General features: G+C 33.9%; 4 protein-coding genes across 5 annotated transcripts; 3 read left to right on the plus strand and 1 right to left on the minus strand.

The window, feature by feature from the left end:
- The first annotated feature begins 1,521 nt into the window (after positions 1-1,521).
- On the plus strand, positions 1,522-5,533 carry MKK3 (mitogen-activated protein kinase kinase 3). 2 transcript variants are annotated; one of them, XM_007031502.3, is made up of 10 exons: positions 1,522-1,642; positions 2,000-2,150; positions 2,240-2,494; positions 2,641-2,859; positions 2,977-3,114; positions 3,264-3,431; positions 3,548-3,661; positions 3,737-3,844; positions 4,512-4,603; positions 4,933-5,533. In XM_007031502.3, exons 2-10 carry the CDS (start codon positions 2,049-2,051, stop codon positions 5,291-5,293), a joined length of 1,557 nt encoding a protein of 518 aa, XP_007031564.2. In that variant the 5' UTR covers positions 1,522-1,642; positions 2,000-2,048; the 3' UTR covers positions 5,294-5,533. The 2 variants fall into 2 exon arrangements, with proteins under 2 accessions (XP_007031564.2, XP_088661239.1); XM_088805113.1 differs by having other exon boundaries at positions 1,546-1,625.
- Positions 5,534-6,147: 614 nt separating this feature from the next.
- LOC18600824 (Transducin/WD40 repeat-like superfamily protein) lies at positions 6,148-10,218 on the minus strand. The gene is made up of 17 exons (XM_007031504.3): positions 10,112-10,218; positions 9,889-10,001; positions 9,572-9,680; positions 9,390-9,454; positions 8,868-8,906; positions 8,674-8,770; positions 8,500-8,596; positions 8,329-8,392; positions 8,183-8,259; positions 7,995-8,076; positions 7,696-7,760; positions 7,457-7,541; positions 7,270-7,338; positions 7,131-7,198; positions 6,987-7,035; positions 6,348-6,827; positions 6,148-6,259 (listed from the first exon to the last, which is right to left on the minus strand). The coding sequence occupies exons 1-16, from the start codon at positions 10,182-10,184 to the stop codon at positions 6,441-6,443; spliced, it is 1,539 nt and encodes a 512-aa protein (XP_007031566.1). The 5' UTR covers positions 10,185-10,218; the 3' UTR covers positions 6,148-6,259; positions 6,348-6,440.
- A 1,898-nt stretch (positions 10,219-12,116) lies between these two features.
- LOC18600825 (cytochrome P450 81Q32-like) lies at positions 12,117-14,028 on the plus strand. The gene is made up of 2 exons (XM_088805112.1): positions 12,117-13,039; positions 13,203-14,028. The coding sequence occupies exons 1-2, from the start codon at positions 12,158-12,160 to the stop codon at positions 13,278-13,280; spliced, it is 960 nt and encodes a 319-aa protein (XP_088661238.1). The 5' UTR covers positions 12,117-12,157; the 3' UTR covers positions 13,281-14,028.
- On the plus strand, positions 13,431-13,826 carry LOC148763046 (cytochrome P450 81D1-like). The gene has a single exon (XM_088805357.1). It carries the CDS (start codon positions 13,431-13,433, stop codon positions 13,824-13,826), a length of 396 nt encoding a protein of 131 aa, XP_088661483.1.
- Positions 14,029-15,405: the final 1,377 nt, after the last annotated feature.

Genomic DNA, 15,405 nt, shown 5'->3' on the forward strand with positions numbered 1-15,405 from the left:
AAAGTTGTAAGGGGTTGGGAAGGAAATAGGGAGGAATAATAATTTTAAGTTCAAATGATCATGGCATGGCCCTAATGATTAGAGAAGTTATTATTGGCTGATTAAAGGTGTACATATACTTTATTTTAATCTTAGTCCAGTATTAAATTATTTATATGTTTGATTAATCACAAATGGTAACCATAACCAAGATTGAATATCTTTGGCTGCAGTTTGGACTTTGGAGACATGACGATGGAAACATGAATGTCTGATGATTCATTTCCTACTAACATTCATCTCCATGTTACTATGGTTTCCATCAAAAAAACTTGAGCGTTTGTCCATAGTTTCGAGATTTAATCTCGTGATATGATGCATGAACGTCAAGTGAAAAGATAACGTGTACATTACTTCGAGCATATAATCACAAATGGTTTAGATACATCGATGGATTTTCATGTGAAAAATTAAAAGTCTTGTAGACTTGAAAATCGAATCTTAAGACTTTTTTTTATTAACGAAAAGATAATGACAAACAATTGATTGGATAAAAATTAATAAATATATATATATATATATATATATAAATATGGTACTAATAATAACCTCTATTTGTCTCATTTTGTGATTACTATTAGCCCACAATTTCAGGCATTGTTAGTGGCTTCCATAGTTTGGATTGATTCATTAGCCGATTTTGCCAATTTTGGTCTATTCTTAAACGTCTTTTCACCTGCTTAATAAAGCTCAAAGATTATTGTGGAACTAATCAAAAATCTTAGTCATAGATTTGTAGGGAGGAATCAGATTCCACTAATGATATTTACACTTGATAACAATATAATGATGAAGACGATGATGATGATGGTGATGGACCGACCTTAATAATCACATTTCAAGCAAGTGGGATCCAAGATATTTCGACCCGATTTAGCTTTTCTTATAATTTTTTTTGTCTATCTTATATTCAGACTCTTAAAAGATCATTCATACTCGAATATAATGTTTGTAAATTATAATTTATTTTCTTTTTTTTAATTCGAAGTATTCATATTGTCTAATGAAGTTAGATTTAATTAGTTTATATTTTTATAATTTAGATCCGCGTTTAGTCCAGTTCAATATGTCTATTCAAACTATATTTATTTTTTAAATTAAATAAAATATTTGTTAATATAATAATATACTTGAATGGAGTTAAGTTTAAACTTAAAAAATTCAATTCATGTCCCGAGTCAAGTTAGGTCAAACTCATGGGTATGATAAATAGCTTGATCGTGAACTATCTATTTCCGAGTTCCGATCACCTAAAATTGAGTTTTTTTTTTTATTTCTTAATACAAATGGTTTAACAAAGAATTGAGCTGTGGATCCAAAATGAATAATGATGGGCTAGCCCAACATATGCCGTGCAATGATGTTAAGAGTCCTTCAACCTGGGCTTGGACTAGCTTTAAGTATTTGATCATGGCCCATTTCACACGTGGCTGTCTTTGATTAGTCAAAAACAAGAACTGCAGAGTTTGTAACTGCAACGAACTCAACTCCCGTCGTGTTCCGGATGGTGAAGACAAGAAACTACGAAAAGTAACTGCCTAACAAAAAAATGTCTACCGTTAGCAGTTAATCTCAAAAACTCAGCTGTACGGGTTCCTAACTTGTGAGTTTTTCTTTTAATTTTAATTCTCGCAAAATTATTATTAATTATCGTGTGCATTTGCTGAATTTAAAGTTTTGAACTTGAATTTGGTGTTATTTTATATCAGTGGGGGGTTTTTTATGCCCTAATTTCATGGGACTTTGAATTGGACCCTTTATGTCTTTAGTGGGTTGTAGCAGAATTTTCCTCTGATTTTGTTAGATTCTTGAATCATGATTGGATACTTTGAAATTCCACGTGAATGGGCAGTAAAAAGATTCGCTTCTTGTTTTGCTTGATAATGGCACTTTTTTGTTTGTAAGACATGTTATTTTCAAGAAGTTTTTGAGATAATGAGACTGATTCTGCACTGGACAGAGTGAGAGGGAATGCATCAATGTGTACTTTATTGCCATTTTGAGTTATAATGGCGGGATTAGAAGAGTTCAGGAAGAAGCTAGCACCTTTGTTCGATGCTGAGAAGGGCTTCTCAGCTGGATCAACACTTGATCCTTGTGATTCTTACATGGTAAGCTTCACCTTGTGATAAGTAGTTTTATGTGAGTTTGAAGTTAGTTTTATTTCTTAATACGTACGTGCTTTTTTGGTTATGTGAAGCTGTCAGATAGTGGAACTGTCAACTTACTGAGTAGATCATATGGAGTGTACAACATCAACGAGCTTGGATTGCAAAAATGCACATCTTCACCTGTGGATGAATCAGATCAAGGAGAAAAGACATATCGGTGTGCGTCTCATGAGATGAGGATATTTGGGGCAATAGGTAGTGGTGCAAGCAGTGTTGTTCAGAGAGCTATGCATATTCCATCTCATAGAATTCTTGCCTTGAAGAAAATTAATATATTTGAGAAGGTACTTTTGATGCAAAGATGTGCTTGTTAGCTGTTTCTTATTATCTAATTGTTGCTTAAAAAGCTCGCTATATTTGTTTCTAGAGTGAAGAGCATCATCCAGTTTGTAGATTTTTCTTAAATCCATATTACTTTTTTGGATAATAGGAGAAAAGACAACAGCTTCTGACAGAAATAAGGACCCTTTGTGAGGCACCTTGTTCTGAGGGTCTTGTTGAATTCCATGGAGCTTTCTATACCCCAGACTCAGGGCAAATAAGCATAGCTTTGGAATACATGGATGGAGGGTCACTGGCAGATATCTTAAGATTACAGAAAAGTATACCAGAACCTGTTCTTTCATCTATGTTTCAGAAGCTCCTGCAGGTAACTATATCTCATTTTGTTTCAATTATGGTTTTCTGAATGAAAAAGGTTGCCATTGGCCAGTATATACTGCATCTTTTTAAGCTAACACACAACTTGTATCCTTCTATTTTCAAGGGGCTAAGCTACTTGCATGGAGTTAGGCATTTGGTTCACAGAGACATCAAGCCTGCAAATCTGCTTGTAAATCTGAAGGGGGAGCCAAAAATAACAGATTTCGGCATAAGTGCTGGCCTAGATAATTCAATGGCAATGGTCAGTCATTAGATATTAATCAATTTGTGCTTGCCTTTTTGTTGCCTGCCACTGGCTTTGGTCTATGTTGATTTGGTTTGTTATGAATATCTGTTATCTAATTAAAATTCATTATAAATGTCTAACAACTGCTTCTGACTTGTTAGTAGTGTGCTACCTTTGTTGGGACTGTTACATACATGTCACCTGAGCGAATCCGAAATGAGAGCTATTCTTATCCTGCTGACATATGGAGCCTTGGTCTTGCTCTCTTTGAGTGCGGCACTGGAGAATTTCCATATACAGCTAATGAAGGACCGGTTAATCTCATGCTGCAGGTAACGTGATAATGCCTTTAATACAGATCTTTCTGTATTGAATGTTGCTTGAAACTTTACCACCTGGTTCTCAGTTCTTTTAATCTGACATTAAAATTGCTGAATTTTCATGGAAGATCTTGGATGATCCATCACCATCACCACCAGAACACAAATTTTCACCAGAGTTCTGCTCATTTATTGATGCTTGCCTGCAGAAGGATGCAGATGCCAGGCCAACAGCTGAACAGGTAATTATTCTGCACATAATGAAGACATGACAATGTAAACTTAACATATACTGAATTGATGTTGTCTGATTGCAGCTTCTTTCCCACCCGTTTATTAAAAAGCACGAGCACACTAGAGTAGACTTAGCAGCATTTGTTCGAAGTGTGTTTGATCCAACTCAAAGGCTGAAAGATTTGGCTGATGTGAGTATAAGAAATTCATACTTTACACTACATTCAGACAGTTACACACAGCAAGAGTTCATAGTTCTTTTTCATCTTTTGGATACTCCATTCAATCTAGCCATGAAGTTTGAGACATTTAAACGTGAAATATATAGCCAAATGGTATATAAATAAGCACAGCATCTGGCATCTACATAATACTGAATTAGTATTACTGAATTATATGATAGCATTTGTAGGTTCTTACTTATGTAGGGGCATAGGACCTGAAACCCCGCTGCTACATATTCTCAAAGTTAGTATATTAATTATAGAATTGTGCTAGTTAGTGTATCAATATGTTAAAAAACTTCCTGTGGCTAAAGTCAAAAGGCCAGGTTCACCAAGGATGACTAGAAAATCAGGTGTAGTGGTATCTCCTGATCTATCTAACTATTGATTTGTTGCCATCAGAGCTCAGTATCTAATGGAGAAATGCATAATGAATTTTTATCTAAACTTTGGGGTTAAGATAAAACAGATAGTCTCATCATGCTATGATTAATTACTCAAGTCAAAATATTTGACTTAACATAGAAAGTTATTGGAACTTGGTATTTACATATAATATTTGACAAAATCTTGAAGAGGATTATCATTTTTATTTACGCTTAATGGATACTAACACTGATATTTACATGATCAGATGCTGACTATACACTATTACTTACTATTCGATGGACCTGACGAAACCTGGCATCATACAAGGACCCTATACAATGAAGATTCAACTTTTAGGTAACAAACTATCTAGTAATAGTCTTGCTATCATTGTTTACATAGTAAATCAGCTGAATGATCCCCATGCTTATATATTGTATGCACTTTAGCCCCCTTCAAGGACATTATGATTCTAAGATAATTAATTCCTACTCAATTGGAAAAGAACATTTCTGCAGAAGCTAGTTAAAAACAGGATAACTATCTAAAAGTCTGTCCATATGGCAAAAAGTACTATGCATGATTTTAGTTACAAAACATGTTTGAACTTGGTCAAAACTATTTGGGCAACACTTTGCGCCTTTATGTTAATGTCTAATAAGATGATTTCTCCTTTTTATTTTCAGTTTCTCAGGGAAAAAATTTGTTGGTCCAAATGATATCCATGCAAAATTGTCCAATATCCGGAGTACATTATTAGGTGACTGGCCCCCTGAAAAGCTTGTGCATGTTGTAGAAAAACTTCAATGTCGTGCTCATGGTCAAGATGGAGTTGCAATCCGTGTTTCGGGATCCCTGATCATCGGCAATCAGTTTCTTATCTGTGGGGACGGCTTACAAGTAGAGGGCATGGCTAATTTTAAAGATCTTGCTATCGATATTCCTAGTAAGCAAATGGGTACTTTCCAGGAACAATTTATAATGGAACCAGGAGATCTCATTGGCCGATACTTCATAGCTAAACAAGAGCTTTACATTATCCAATAACTGAACTACAAGCATGCTCTCTGAGATTCTACAAGTTTTTCAGCACCTTCCTTCCATTGTTGGCTCCCTGCTCATGGAGTGCAACATGGCTTGTGCCACTAGAAATTGATCAAGTGCATGTGGTACTATGTATTTTGAAACAAAACCACATGTTCTGATGTTGTAACATATAAAATTATGGTTCTTGCCATAATTGTTAATGTGAATGATAATGAGATCAATTTATGGATTTAAAGCTAATTAATTGCTTCTTCTGTTTGTATTGATCATTGAAATAGCAGTAGTAGACAAAGATGTGTATTGGCAATTGGTTCCAGAAGTGATCAAGAGTAACTGATTGAACTGTCAGATTTAATCTTAAATTTTTTTCTCAATTCACATTTTACAAATAACCTTTATTCTCCTAAAATTAAACTATTAATTTTATCTAATAAAGTCATTAAAATATTACCAATCCAAAATCAATCTATTTATTCACTTGAAAATATTTTTATAATTTTATTAAACAAAATCAACAACCTAATTTTTCATGAAAACAAAAATAATTCACAAAATTTAAGTAAACAATATCTACAAAATATTAATTGAAAAAAATCCCACAAATTACCATGCAAAAAGAGTTAAAATCATAAAAAAAAAATTTACCCAACTTAAAATTAAGTTTAAATTTAAGCTAAGTGATTCAACTGTCATCCTCTGAACTGTGCAATTTTGTCTGCTGCTCTCATGTACATGCCCGAGGGGTTTGATCAAGTCTTTTCAGAGAATGATTCGCCAATATTTTTCTCTGATGTATCCATCACTCGACTTGTTCATGTAAAACGTTAAACAACAGAGACAGACAAGTCCAAGAAGAAGAAAAGATTTTCTGTAAATATATCAGCAATATTTAAATCCATGGGTTAGAGGGGAGGGGTGTGAAAAAACTGTTGGTGACCCACCGCTTTACATTTTCAATTGCAAAACCTGCAAAATCAAAAGCTAAACCATTAAGCCTGTCGTTTTTGTAGTTTTATATGAATGAAAGCAAGAGGAAGAAGGGATGGGAACTTACTCCAAGCAAAACCTGAAGGAACTTGTCCACCTGACTTTCAGACAAATTGACAGCGTATCTACTACTGACCCCGAGTAATGTGCCAGCAAGTTTTCATGGAGCTGCTAGAAAGTAATCTCGGATGGTTTTCCTTTTCAAAGAGGATGGAGGATTTAACACAGAAGATGGACTTTTCATTGCACCTTCGGGTGTCTTCTCAAAGGTTTCATTTGAATCTGAAACAGATGAGATGTTTTTCTTCTGGGCTTTGGGAGTACTAAGTAAAGGTGCAGTGGAAGGACTAGATGAGCTAATTTGGTGCAATGCTTCGTCTGGAGAATGTGAACTGCCAGGGTCCTTTGTTAGAGGCATTGGGTCTTCATTCTCATTCATTAAAAGTTTTCTACATTCTGCACTAGGAATTGCCATTACTCTTCTTCGGATGCATGATGGTGATCTTGACCTTGAACAATGGCTGGTCTGAATGTTCCATATCCGTACCTAACATATAAAGATTTGAAGAATACGAAGTATTGTTACATGTCGGGGTGAGTTTAATAGAATGATTCGAACTGGCTGCAAAAGGAAAATCTATGCAAGTCTTGTTATTAGAATAGAGCAAGCATAATAATGTTTCTAATGCTTAATCTTAACACTCACAGTGAAATCATCTGCAGAAGTTGCTACCTTCCCAATCTCAGATGGGCACCTGCAAAAGGAGGGAAAAATGATTTAACATTGGGCACAGGCAATTATGCAATTTTAAAAATAGGAGTAACTATGGCTGCAATAAAAGCAAATTACCAATCAACGGCCGTAACTTCTCCATCATGACTTTTCAAGGTGATGGGCTCTACTTGAGGCTTGTTTACCTGGTTTCCATTGAAAACTAAATTATGTAGTGAAACTGAACAAGAAACGTTCATTTTAAGAGGAAATTAACCTTCCATATATAAGCATTTCCGTCACTGGAACCACTGACTATGTGATCTGCATCAGGACTGATTGCTGACTGCAATTGCATATAATTCAGTGTAAGACAGATTACCAATCTTACAAAAGTAATTGTATACTTGGGATGATTAAATACTTAAGAAGAAGAATAGAGCACAAAATGAAGCAGCACGTACCTTTACATAAAAAGACTCTATTCGAGGTCCACATAAAGCTTGCATTGGGCCCTTATCAAGCTGAAGTATATTATACAAATATATTCTAGTAAAAGGAAAAAAAATTGCATCCGAATTAGACATTCAGCAGTAATTAATAGAACATATTTATTTAGTGCCCAGCCACCAAAACAGAAATTCTGTCTCGACAGTTAACTAAATGCAGGTTTAAAGAAATAGATGCTCGTCAGACTCAATACCTGTTGTCCATGCATGATGCTGTGAGAAACACTCCTTTCAAATCCTGGGACAAGCTAGATATACCCTGAAATTAAGAAACAAGAAAAAAGTTCATAAAAAGCACCAAACCTGCCCACGATATACAACTCTTATTAAAGCTCAAGACCTATGGATCCCCATGAATCCTCTAGCAATCATCACTGGACAATTGGCAATCGATTGCCGGATTATACAGCATTTTTCAATTCATCTGTGAGGAAGACTTCGTTTTCATGGTAAAATACTCATTTAAACATATACTGCAGGACAGAAAAACAACCTTTTGAGTTGAAGACTCTGGGTGGGGACATGCTTGAGTAACATTAGATTTCAGATTTCTGGTGTCCCAGAACTTCACAACACTGAAATAACCAGGCATAGCAGGAGAGGAGATTAAGTCAGCATGATATAGCTTATGCTTAAGTACTCAAAACTATCTTTGGAATTTTACTGCGGCTTCTAACATACCTGTCCGCTGCTCCAGCCGTAGCAACGGAATTCCCATCTTTGAGATAAAGAACTGACGTAATGCTCGCAGCAGCAGCCTGAAAAAAGAACGTAAAGTATTAAAAACTGCTTACAATATATTGAAGAAACTTCAGCAGTGAGCAAACCTTGCCACGCCTACCCCGCCTTGCTTGAGTTGAAGGATGAGCTCCTTTGAGCATGGAAGTTGATCTGGATGAAGTGACAATAACAGCGATGAATGGAGTGGCAAACTGGCAATTATTACCGAATATAAAAACGCATAAAATCTAAAGCATGTGAGACAAGCAGTAACTCACGGAGGGCAGACTTCATCACATCTACTTTTGGAGTTAATCTTGCATCTTAGATCCCAGATGGCAAAGGACCCGTCTCTTGAACCAGAGATAACAAGATCTGTTGAAATACTAATGGTAAAAAACCAGCTCTATCTGAACAAGGAAAAAAAAAACAAAGGTTTTCAAGAAATCTACCACAATTAGTCGGATGAGAACTCAAGCATTTTACACTTCCCGTGTGCCCCATCAAGACTCCAGTGCATTTCTTTTCCTGTGCATCCCATATCTTTATCTGCACAATGTCCGAAAGGAAAGGCAATGAACTAACTTTCATTGTATCGTTCTTACTGAAATACAAAAACAAACTGTTTTTACACATGGCTACTTACAGTTTGATCCCCTGAAGCTGTTAAAATACGGGTATCTTTCTGCAAGAAAGATCGGTAACATTAGCATCAAAAAAGTATATAGCATAGAAGCATTGACTAGAAAAATTTGCATGACACCTCACAATCCTTCAGTTAAACCAAAAACATACACAAGTATTGACTTGGAAAAACTTCTCAACCCCTTGCTGATTAATTATGTTTAAAAAGTTGGGATCAACCATTCTCTGCTAGCTTTCCAACCAATAATTCTCAGTGCACTCATTTGAACCATCCTCACGGCCAGGCTAACCCACATGTGGATGGTCCTAAGATACATATTTACATGTTAATAGATTACCAAAGGATACAGCACTAAAAGGGTGAACACTTGAGCCAAGGGGTGCATTGCCACACTAACATAGACAATTTCTCCATTGGACATTTCAAATTCTAGCTACGACATAGATTGAAGTTCAGCTCATATTCATACATAAAATCTCATCAGAATCAAACGCTTAGAATGAGAGCAAAAATGCGACATACCTTGATCCAGCATACATCAAATATGGCATTTTGATGTGCAACCCAATCACTGATTCTTGCTTTCTCTATACACAAATTATTATTAAAAAAAAAAAAAAAGAAAAGGAAGCACCATTATTAAATCTCAAAGCAAAAACTCGTTTTTTAAAAGATGAAGCAAAATGGATTTTAATGAAATTAACCTGCATTTTCCTGGTGCAATCCAGCAGAAGAAAGCTTCTTTCGAGAATCAAACAAGCTTACATATCCATCCTCATCGGATACGGCAAAAATATGGGAGTTTTTACTTGCCTGAAATTTGGGATTACAGATGCAAATTTTTAATACAATCCGCAAAACTAAGACAAAAAACAAAAATGAATGGAAATTTAAACCTTAAAAGAAAAACAAATGGAAATAAATATCTATATTTGTCTGTCAGAGTCGGATTCAAAAATCAAACGGACATAAACCATTTTAATATAATAATTAATTAAAAATGGAAAAAATTGAAGAGTGCCTTGCAAAAGGAGATGGCCAAAGGAGGCGTCTGTACAGCGTCATGTTCGATGGCGACAGCTCCGATTTCAGTAAAATCCGAAGCTAATTCATCAATAAATGGTCGTTTTCTAACTGAAATTAAAAAAAAAAAAAAAAAATTATCTTAGCTAAAGAAAAATAACAAACAGAGAACAAAAAAAGAAAGCAGATATGAAAAGAGGTAAGGGGAAAATGAGAGTTACCTCGAAAGCTACTGAGCTCTCTGGATCTGACGCTGTGGAAGAAAGATTGAGATGCGGACGAATCCATTTGCATTTTGCAGAGGCCAAAAGCTCAGACACAGAGAGAGGTTTGAAGAGGAAAAAGAAAGAAAATGAAAAAAAAAATGGAATATTTTTTTTTCCGGCCGGAAAATTTTGGAATGAAATGAAGAGGGAAATCTTTATATTTCATTTGGTTTTGGCGCGAGGTGTTAGCCGCTTTGAGCTGGCGGGAAAACTCAAATTTTCTTTTTTTCCCGGTTTGACGGCGGTGCTGTTTTCAGTGCGTGCAGTAACTTTTAATATATATATAAAATAAGTTTTTTAGAATAAAATAGTTTAATATTTAAAATATTTAATCTAATGGAGTAAATACTTAAATTGTCATGGTAAAAAAGCTTAAAAGTTGACTGAGACCGGGTAAAAAATCTTGATTTAAAATTTTACTCTTAATTATATTAAGGAATTTTTTTTTAAAAGCAAATTCTATTAAGTAGTTATTAAGTACTTAAATTTGATTGGATTAGGCTTGATTATTGTCGATTGAGATTAAGTTGAATTTTTTTTATATGACATAAAATTTGAAAAGATTTTTAAATAATTTAAAATAATTTATATTTTTTATTATATTTAATTAAATTCTTATTTTTTTATTTTGAACATACTTATTTATTTATGTGCAAATATTATATTATAAATTATATTAAATATGCAACTTACAAACAAATAATTTAATATGATTAGATTTGTGACTCACTCAAACCAAGTATTTAAATGTTGATATGTACTGAATTTAGAACCCAACTTGTTTCACTACAAGAATTACGGAAATTCCCCTCCTGTCTAGTTGGTATAATGCGAAATGAATAAGGTTTTGATGAATTTTATTTTCATATAATTTAAACTTTATCAACATTATGCATGCCATATATTATAGGTACACAATCTTATGATAAGTAGATATATTTAAGCGTATCCGTATTGAATCTATATTTAATCCATAGTAAGTGTATGTGTCACACGAAGCATGTTTTGAGTCTTACCTCAGATGTATACGAGAATGATATTAACTTATTTAAATAAGTTAATTTTTTAGGTCAAGACTTAAGCTCGTAATAAAAAAACTTTATCACGTGGCAAATAACATGATATAAAAATATTATGTTTATCGTTGACTGATTTTTATTTATTTAACTCAAAATAAAAACTTAAAACTTAATAAATTGATCTAAATAAATTAACTTTTGTTTATGTCCTAAACGGTGTGACAATAAGAATCATGCCTTGGTATACTTTTTTTTAAAAAAGAAGCCTTCATATTATTTGAGGTGCAAAAATATTTACAATATCCAATATTACCTTTTCATTTATTTCTTTTATTTTCATATAATGTGGACAAAAAAAAAAAAGAGGAGGAATTAGATTTGCAATAACGTGAGGAGTACGTAGGTGATGATGATTAAAAAAGATTAAGGTATAAACAGATGAGCCTGGTTTCTTAACATAATAACATATTAAATTTTATTTTCCTCATTTTTTAGCATAAAAACTATTAAATTAATATCCACATTAAAATATATGCAATATAAAATATCTTAAACAGTTAATATTAAACAATCCCACTATAATTCATTTAACCATGAATGAATACATATTATAATGAATCTTATAATTCAAGAGAAGATCACATGTCAATTGTCAAGACAAATACTCAAAGTATTATTTTTAGTATGAATTGAAGTAGTAATTGTTTGACAAATAGAATTAACCAATACATTGTATCCGGTCCAAGTATCATAGTCTCTTCAAATATCGTTCTTGAATTCAGTTCAAACAGTTTGAGTGAGGTACAAGTTTCAGTTCCTTGGTGTTCAAGATTTTCCAATGAAATCTTAATATTTTTTTCCTGTTTTTTCTCTATATTGAAAGATGGGTCTCTATAAAAACTAAAACATTTCATTTCTTGTAGTACCATGAAAAACCATCATCAAATTAAAGTCAAAGAGAGCTTGCAGAAGCAAACTAAACATGGAAGAAACAGCAATTCTTTACTCCTCTCTTTCTCTTATCTTTCTCCTCGTTTGTTTAAACTTCTTCTTTCAATCTAAAAAATCCCACAAAAACCTCCCTCCAAGCCCGCCCTCGCTTCCCATTGTTGGCCACCTGCACCTCGTCAAGCCCCCCATCCATCGCTTGTGCCATAGTCTTTCACAAAAATACGGTCCAATCTTCTCCCTCCAGCTTGGGTCTCGGCTTCTGGTTGTAGTGTCATCTTCAGCCGCAGCGGAGGAATGCTTCACCAGGAACGACATCGTTTTGGCTAATCGCCCCAAGTTGATCAGGGGGAAGCACCTAGGCTACAACTGTACCACAGTTGTATCCTCGTCTTATGGTGAACATTGGCGCAACCTACGTCGGATCGGTGCCATTGAAATCTTCTCATCAAGTCGCCTAAACATCACCATATGTGTTCGAAGAGACGAAATCAGGAGCTTGTTACTGAAATTGTCGCGTGATTCGCGCCAAGACTACGCTAAAGTGGAGCTGAAATCTATGCTTGCTGAGTTGACGTTCAATAACATCATGAGGATGGTAGCAGGGAAGCGGTACTTTGGAGATGAAGTGACAAATGAAGCAGAAGCAAGAGAGTTTAGGGGCTTAATAGCAGAGGTATTTAAGAATGGCGGAGCAACAAACCCAGCAGATTTCTTGCCGATGTTGAACTGGTTCGGTCAATATGAAAAGAAGGATAAGGAGCTTGGAAAGAGAATGGACGGGTTCTTGCAAAAGTTGATTGATGAGCACCGAAGTAATAGGCAGGAAAATACTAGTATGATTGCTCACCTTCTTTCCTTGCAAGAATCTGACCCTCATTACTACACTGACGACATTATGAAAGGGCTCATATTGGTTAGTTAAATCTTTTTCCTTTTCGTTGTTTGTACAGCTGAAGTCCATTGAAGCTCCAACTACACAAACCCATCATTCCTTTCCGAATACTCAAACATGATATGGATTCTTTTATCTTGTTCTATTGTATTTGCATCCATGTTTAACAAACATTATTGTGCAGGTGATGATACTTGCAGGAACAGACACGTCTGCAGTCACATTAAAGTGGGCAATGTCCAATTTGCTTAACCACCCATAAGTGTTGAAGAAAGCTAGAGCTGAAATAGACAGTCAAATCGGCCAAGAAAACTTGATTGATGAACCAGATGTCGCCAAGCTACACTACCTTCAAAGTGTTGTGTCCGAGACTCTTCGATTATATCCTGCAGTTCCTCTCCTGCTTCCACACATGGCATCCAGTGATTGCACCATAGGTGGATACGACGTGCCACGTGGTACGGTTGTACTGGTCAACGCATGGGCTATTCATAGGGATCCAAAACTATGGGATGATCCAACAAGTTTCAAGCCAGAGAGATTTGAAAATGAGAAAGGAGAATCACACAAGCTCATGCCATTTGGGTTAGGAAGGAGGGCTTGTCCTGGAGCAAGCCTAGCTCAGCGTTTGGTGGGATTAACTCTGGGATCATTGATTCAATGCTTCGAGTGGGAAAGGGTTGATGGCAAGGAAATTGACATGACAGAAGGAACGGGAAGCACCATGCCTAAAGCTCAGCCATTGGAGGCTATGTGTAAAGCTCGCCCTATCGTGAATAAGGTATTTTACAAGGAAAATATTGTTTAATTTATTTGTCATAAGTTTGATGAACCTATTGCAAAAAGAGGTTTTGATTTCTTATCTAATATACATATTCTTGTAGCAGGACACTCTTAGTGCATTGTATAGTTTTATTTTTGTTATTAATTATTATATTTTGGATGATTTAGATTGTATATAATTGTTATAACCAGTGCTAGCATTGATGAAATAAACTTGTAGGGATGAACTCAGGGAAAATTCTTTCTTTCCTCATTAAAATGAATCTAATACTGTAAGAAACTAAGATATTGATTAAAATTGTGTATCTATTTCATTAACCAAATCAATTGCAAAAAAAGGCTTTATATAGTTTGTCTAGATTAGAGAAGGTGTAGATGTTATAATGTATGAGTCATGTAATTCAACCATTTGATGCAAAAAGAGTCGTCATCAATATTTTTTGCTTAAGAACGATTGACTACCTAACTAAATTTTTTTTCTAATGAGGAACTAAGTTTGACTGAGTTTACTAAAAAAAATCGATTTCGATCTATGAAACAAGTTCGGAAGTAGTTATGTGTGAGGAAGCTATTAGCACCGTCGCGATTGATTACCTAACTAAATTTTTTTTTCTAATGAGGTAGCTTGACTTAGTTTATTAAAGAAAATTAGTATCGATCTACGAAACAAGTTTGGAAGTAGTTATGTATGAAAAAGATATTAACACCCTCACAGTGTTTATTTAAAATCGTATTTAATTAATTATGTGTTATCATTTTAACCTTCATAAATTAATTTTATTTTGATATTCAAGTTAATTTTTTGTTATTATTTTATTATTTTATTTTATCACTTTAAAACAAATAAAAATCTTTTGATATCGAAATGTTTCTTGAATACTCCAATACTTATGGCAAAATTCAAGAAAAATCTCTCACAAGAAATTTTCTCAAAGTTATTATTTATGACATTCTCGAATTTTCATTATAGGAGAATTTTACTTATTTATGTTTTTATTTATTTCATTTTTATTATTTTGTTATTATTGTTATCCTGCAAATCCTTGTATTGAGAACCTTCCACAAATTTTCAATAGTTTTGGAAAAATTTTAAAAATTTTCCTTACTTAGAAATTCTTTTGAAATTGTTACTTATAACTTTCTTAAGATTTTATCATCAGAGATTTTTTATTTTTTTTATATATTTTAATTATTTATTATCTTTGTTATTTATGTAAATTCTTATATTGAAAATTTTTCAATACTTATGCCTAGAGGGAGGGAGGGCTAGTAGGGCGCCCACCCCACCCCCACCCCCGGCAAACTTTTAAAAATTTATATTTTTTTCTTTGTTTTATTTTAAAATTTCACTTTTATTTTTTAAAAATTTTATAATTTTGCCTCCTTAAATATTAAATTTTTATTTTCACTCATTCAAACCTAAAATCTTGACTCCTCCAGTGCTTATGGCAAAATTTTAAGAAATTTCCTCACCTAGAAATGATCTCAAAATTACTTCTTATAACTTTCTTGAGATTTCATTATTAGAGAATTTTTATTTATTTTTATGAATATTATGATATTATATTTTAATTTACAAAAATTACAAATATTTATTATTATTA

This window comes from Theobroma cacao, chromosome 4 (assembly GCF_053813885.1).
Source record: "Theobroma cacao isolate CCN51 chromosome 4, ASM5381388v1, whole genome shotgun sequence".
Taxonomy (NCBI): Eukaryota; Viridiplantae; Streptophyta; class Magnoliopsida; order Malvales; family Malvaceae; genus Theobroma; species Theobroma cacao.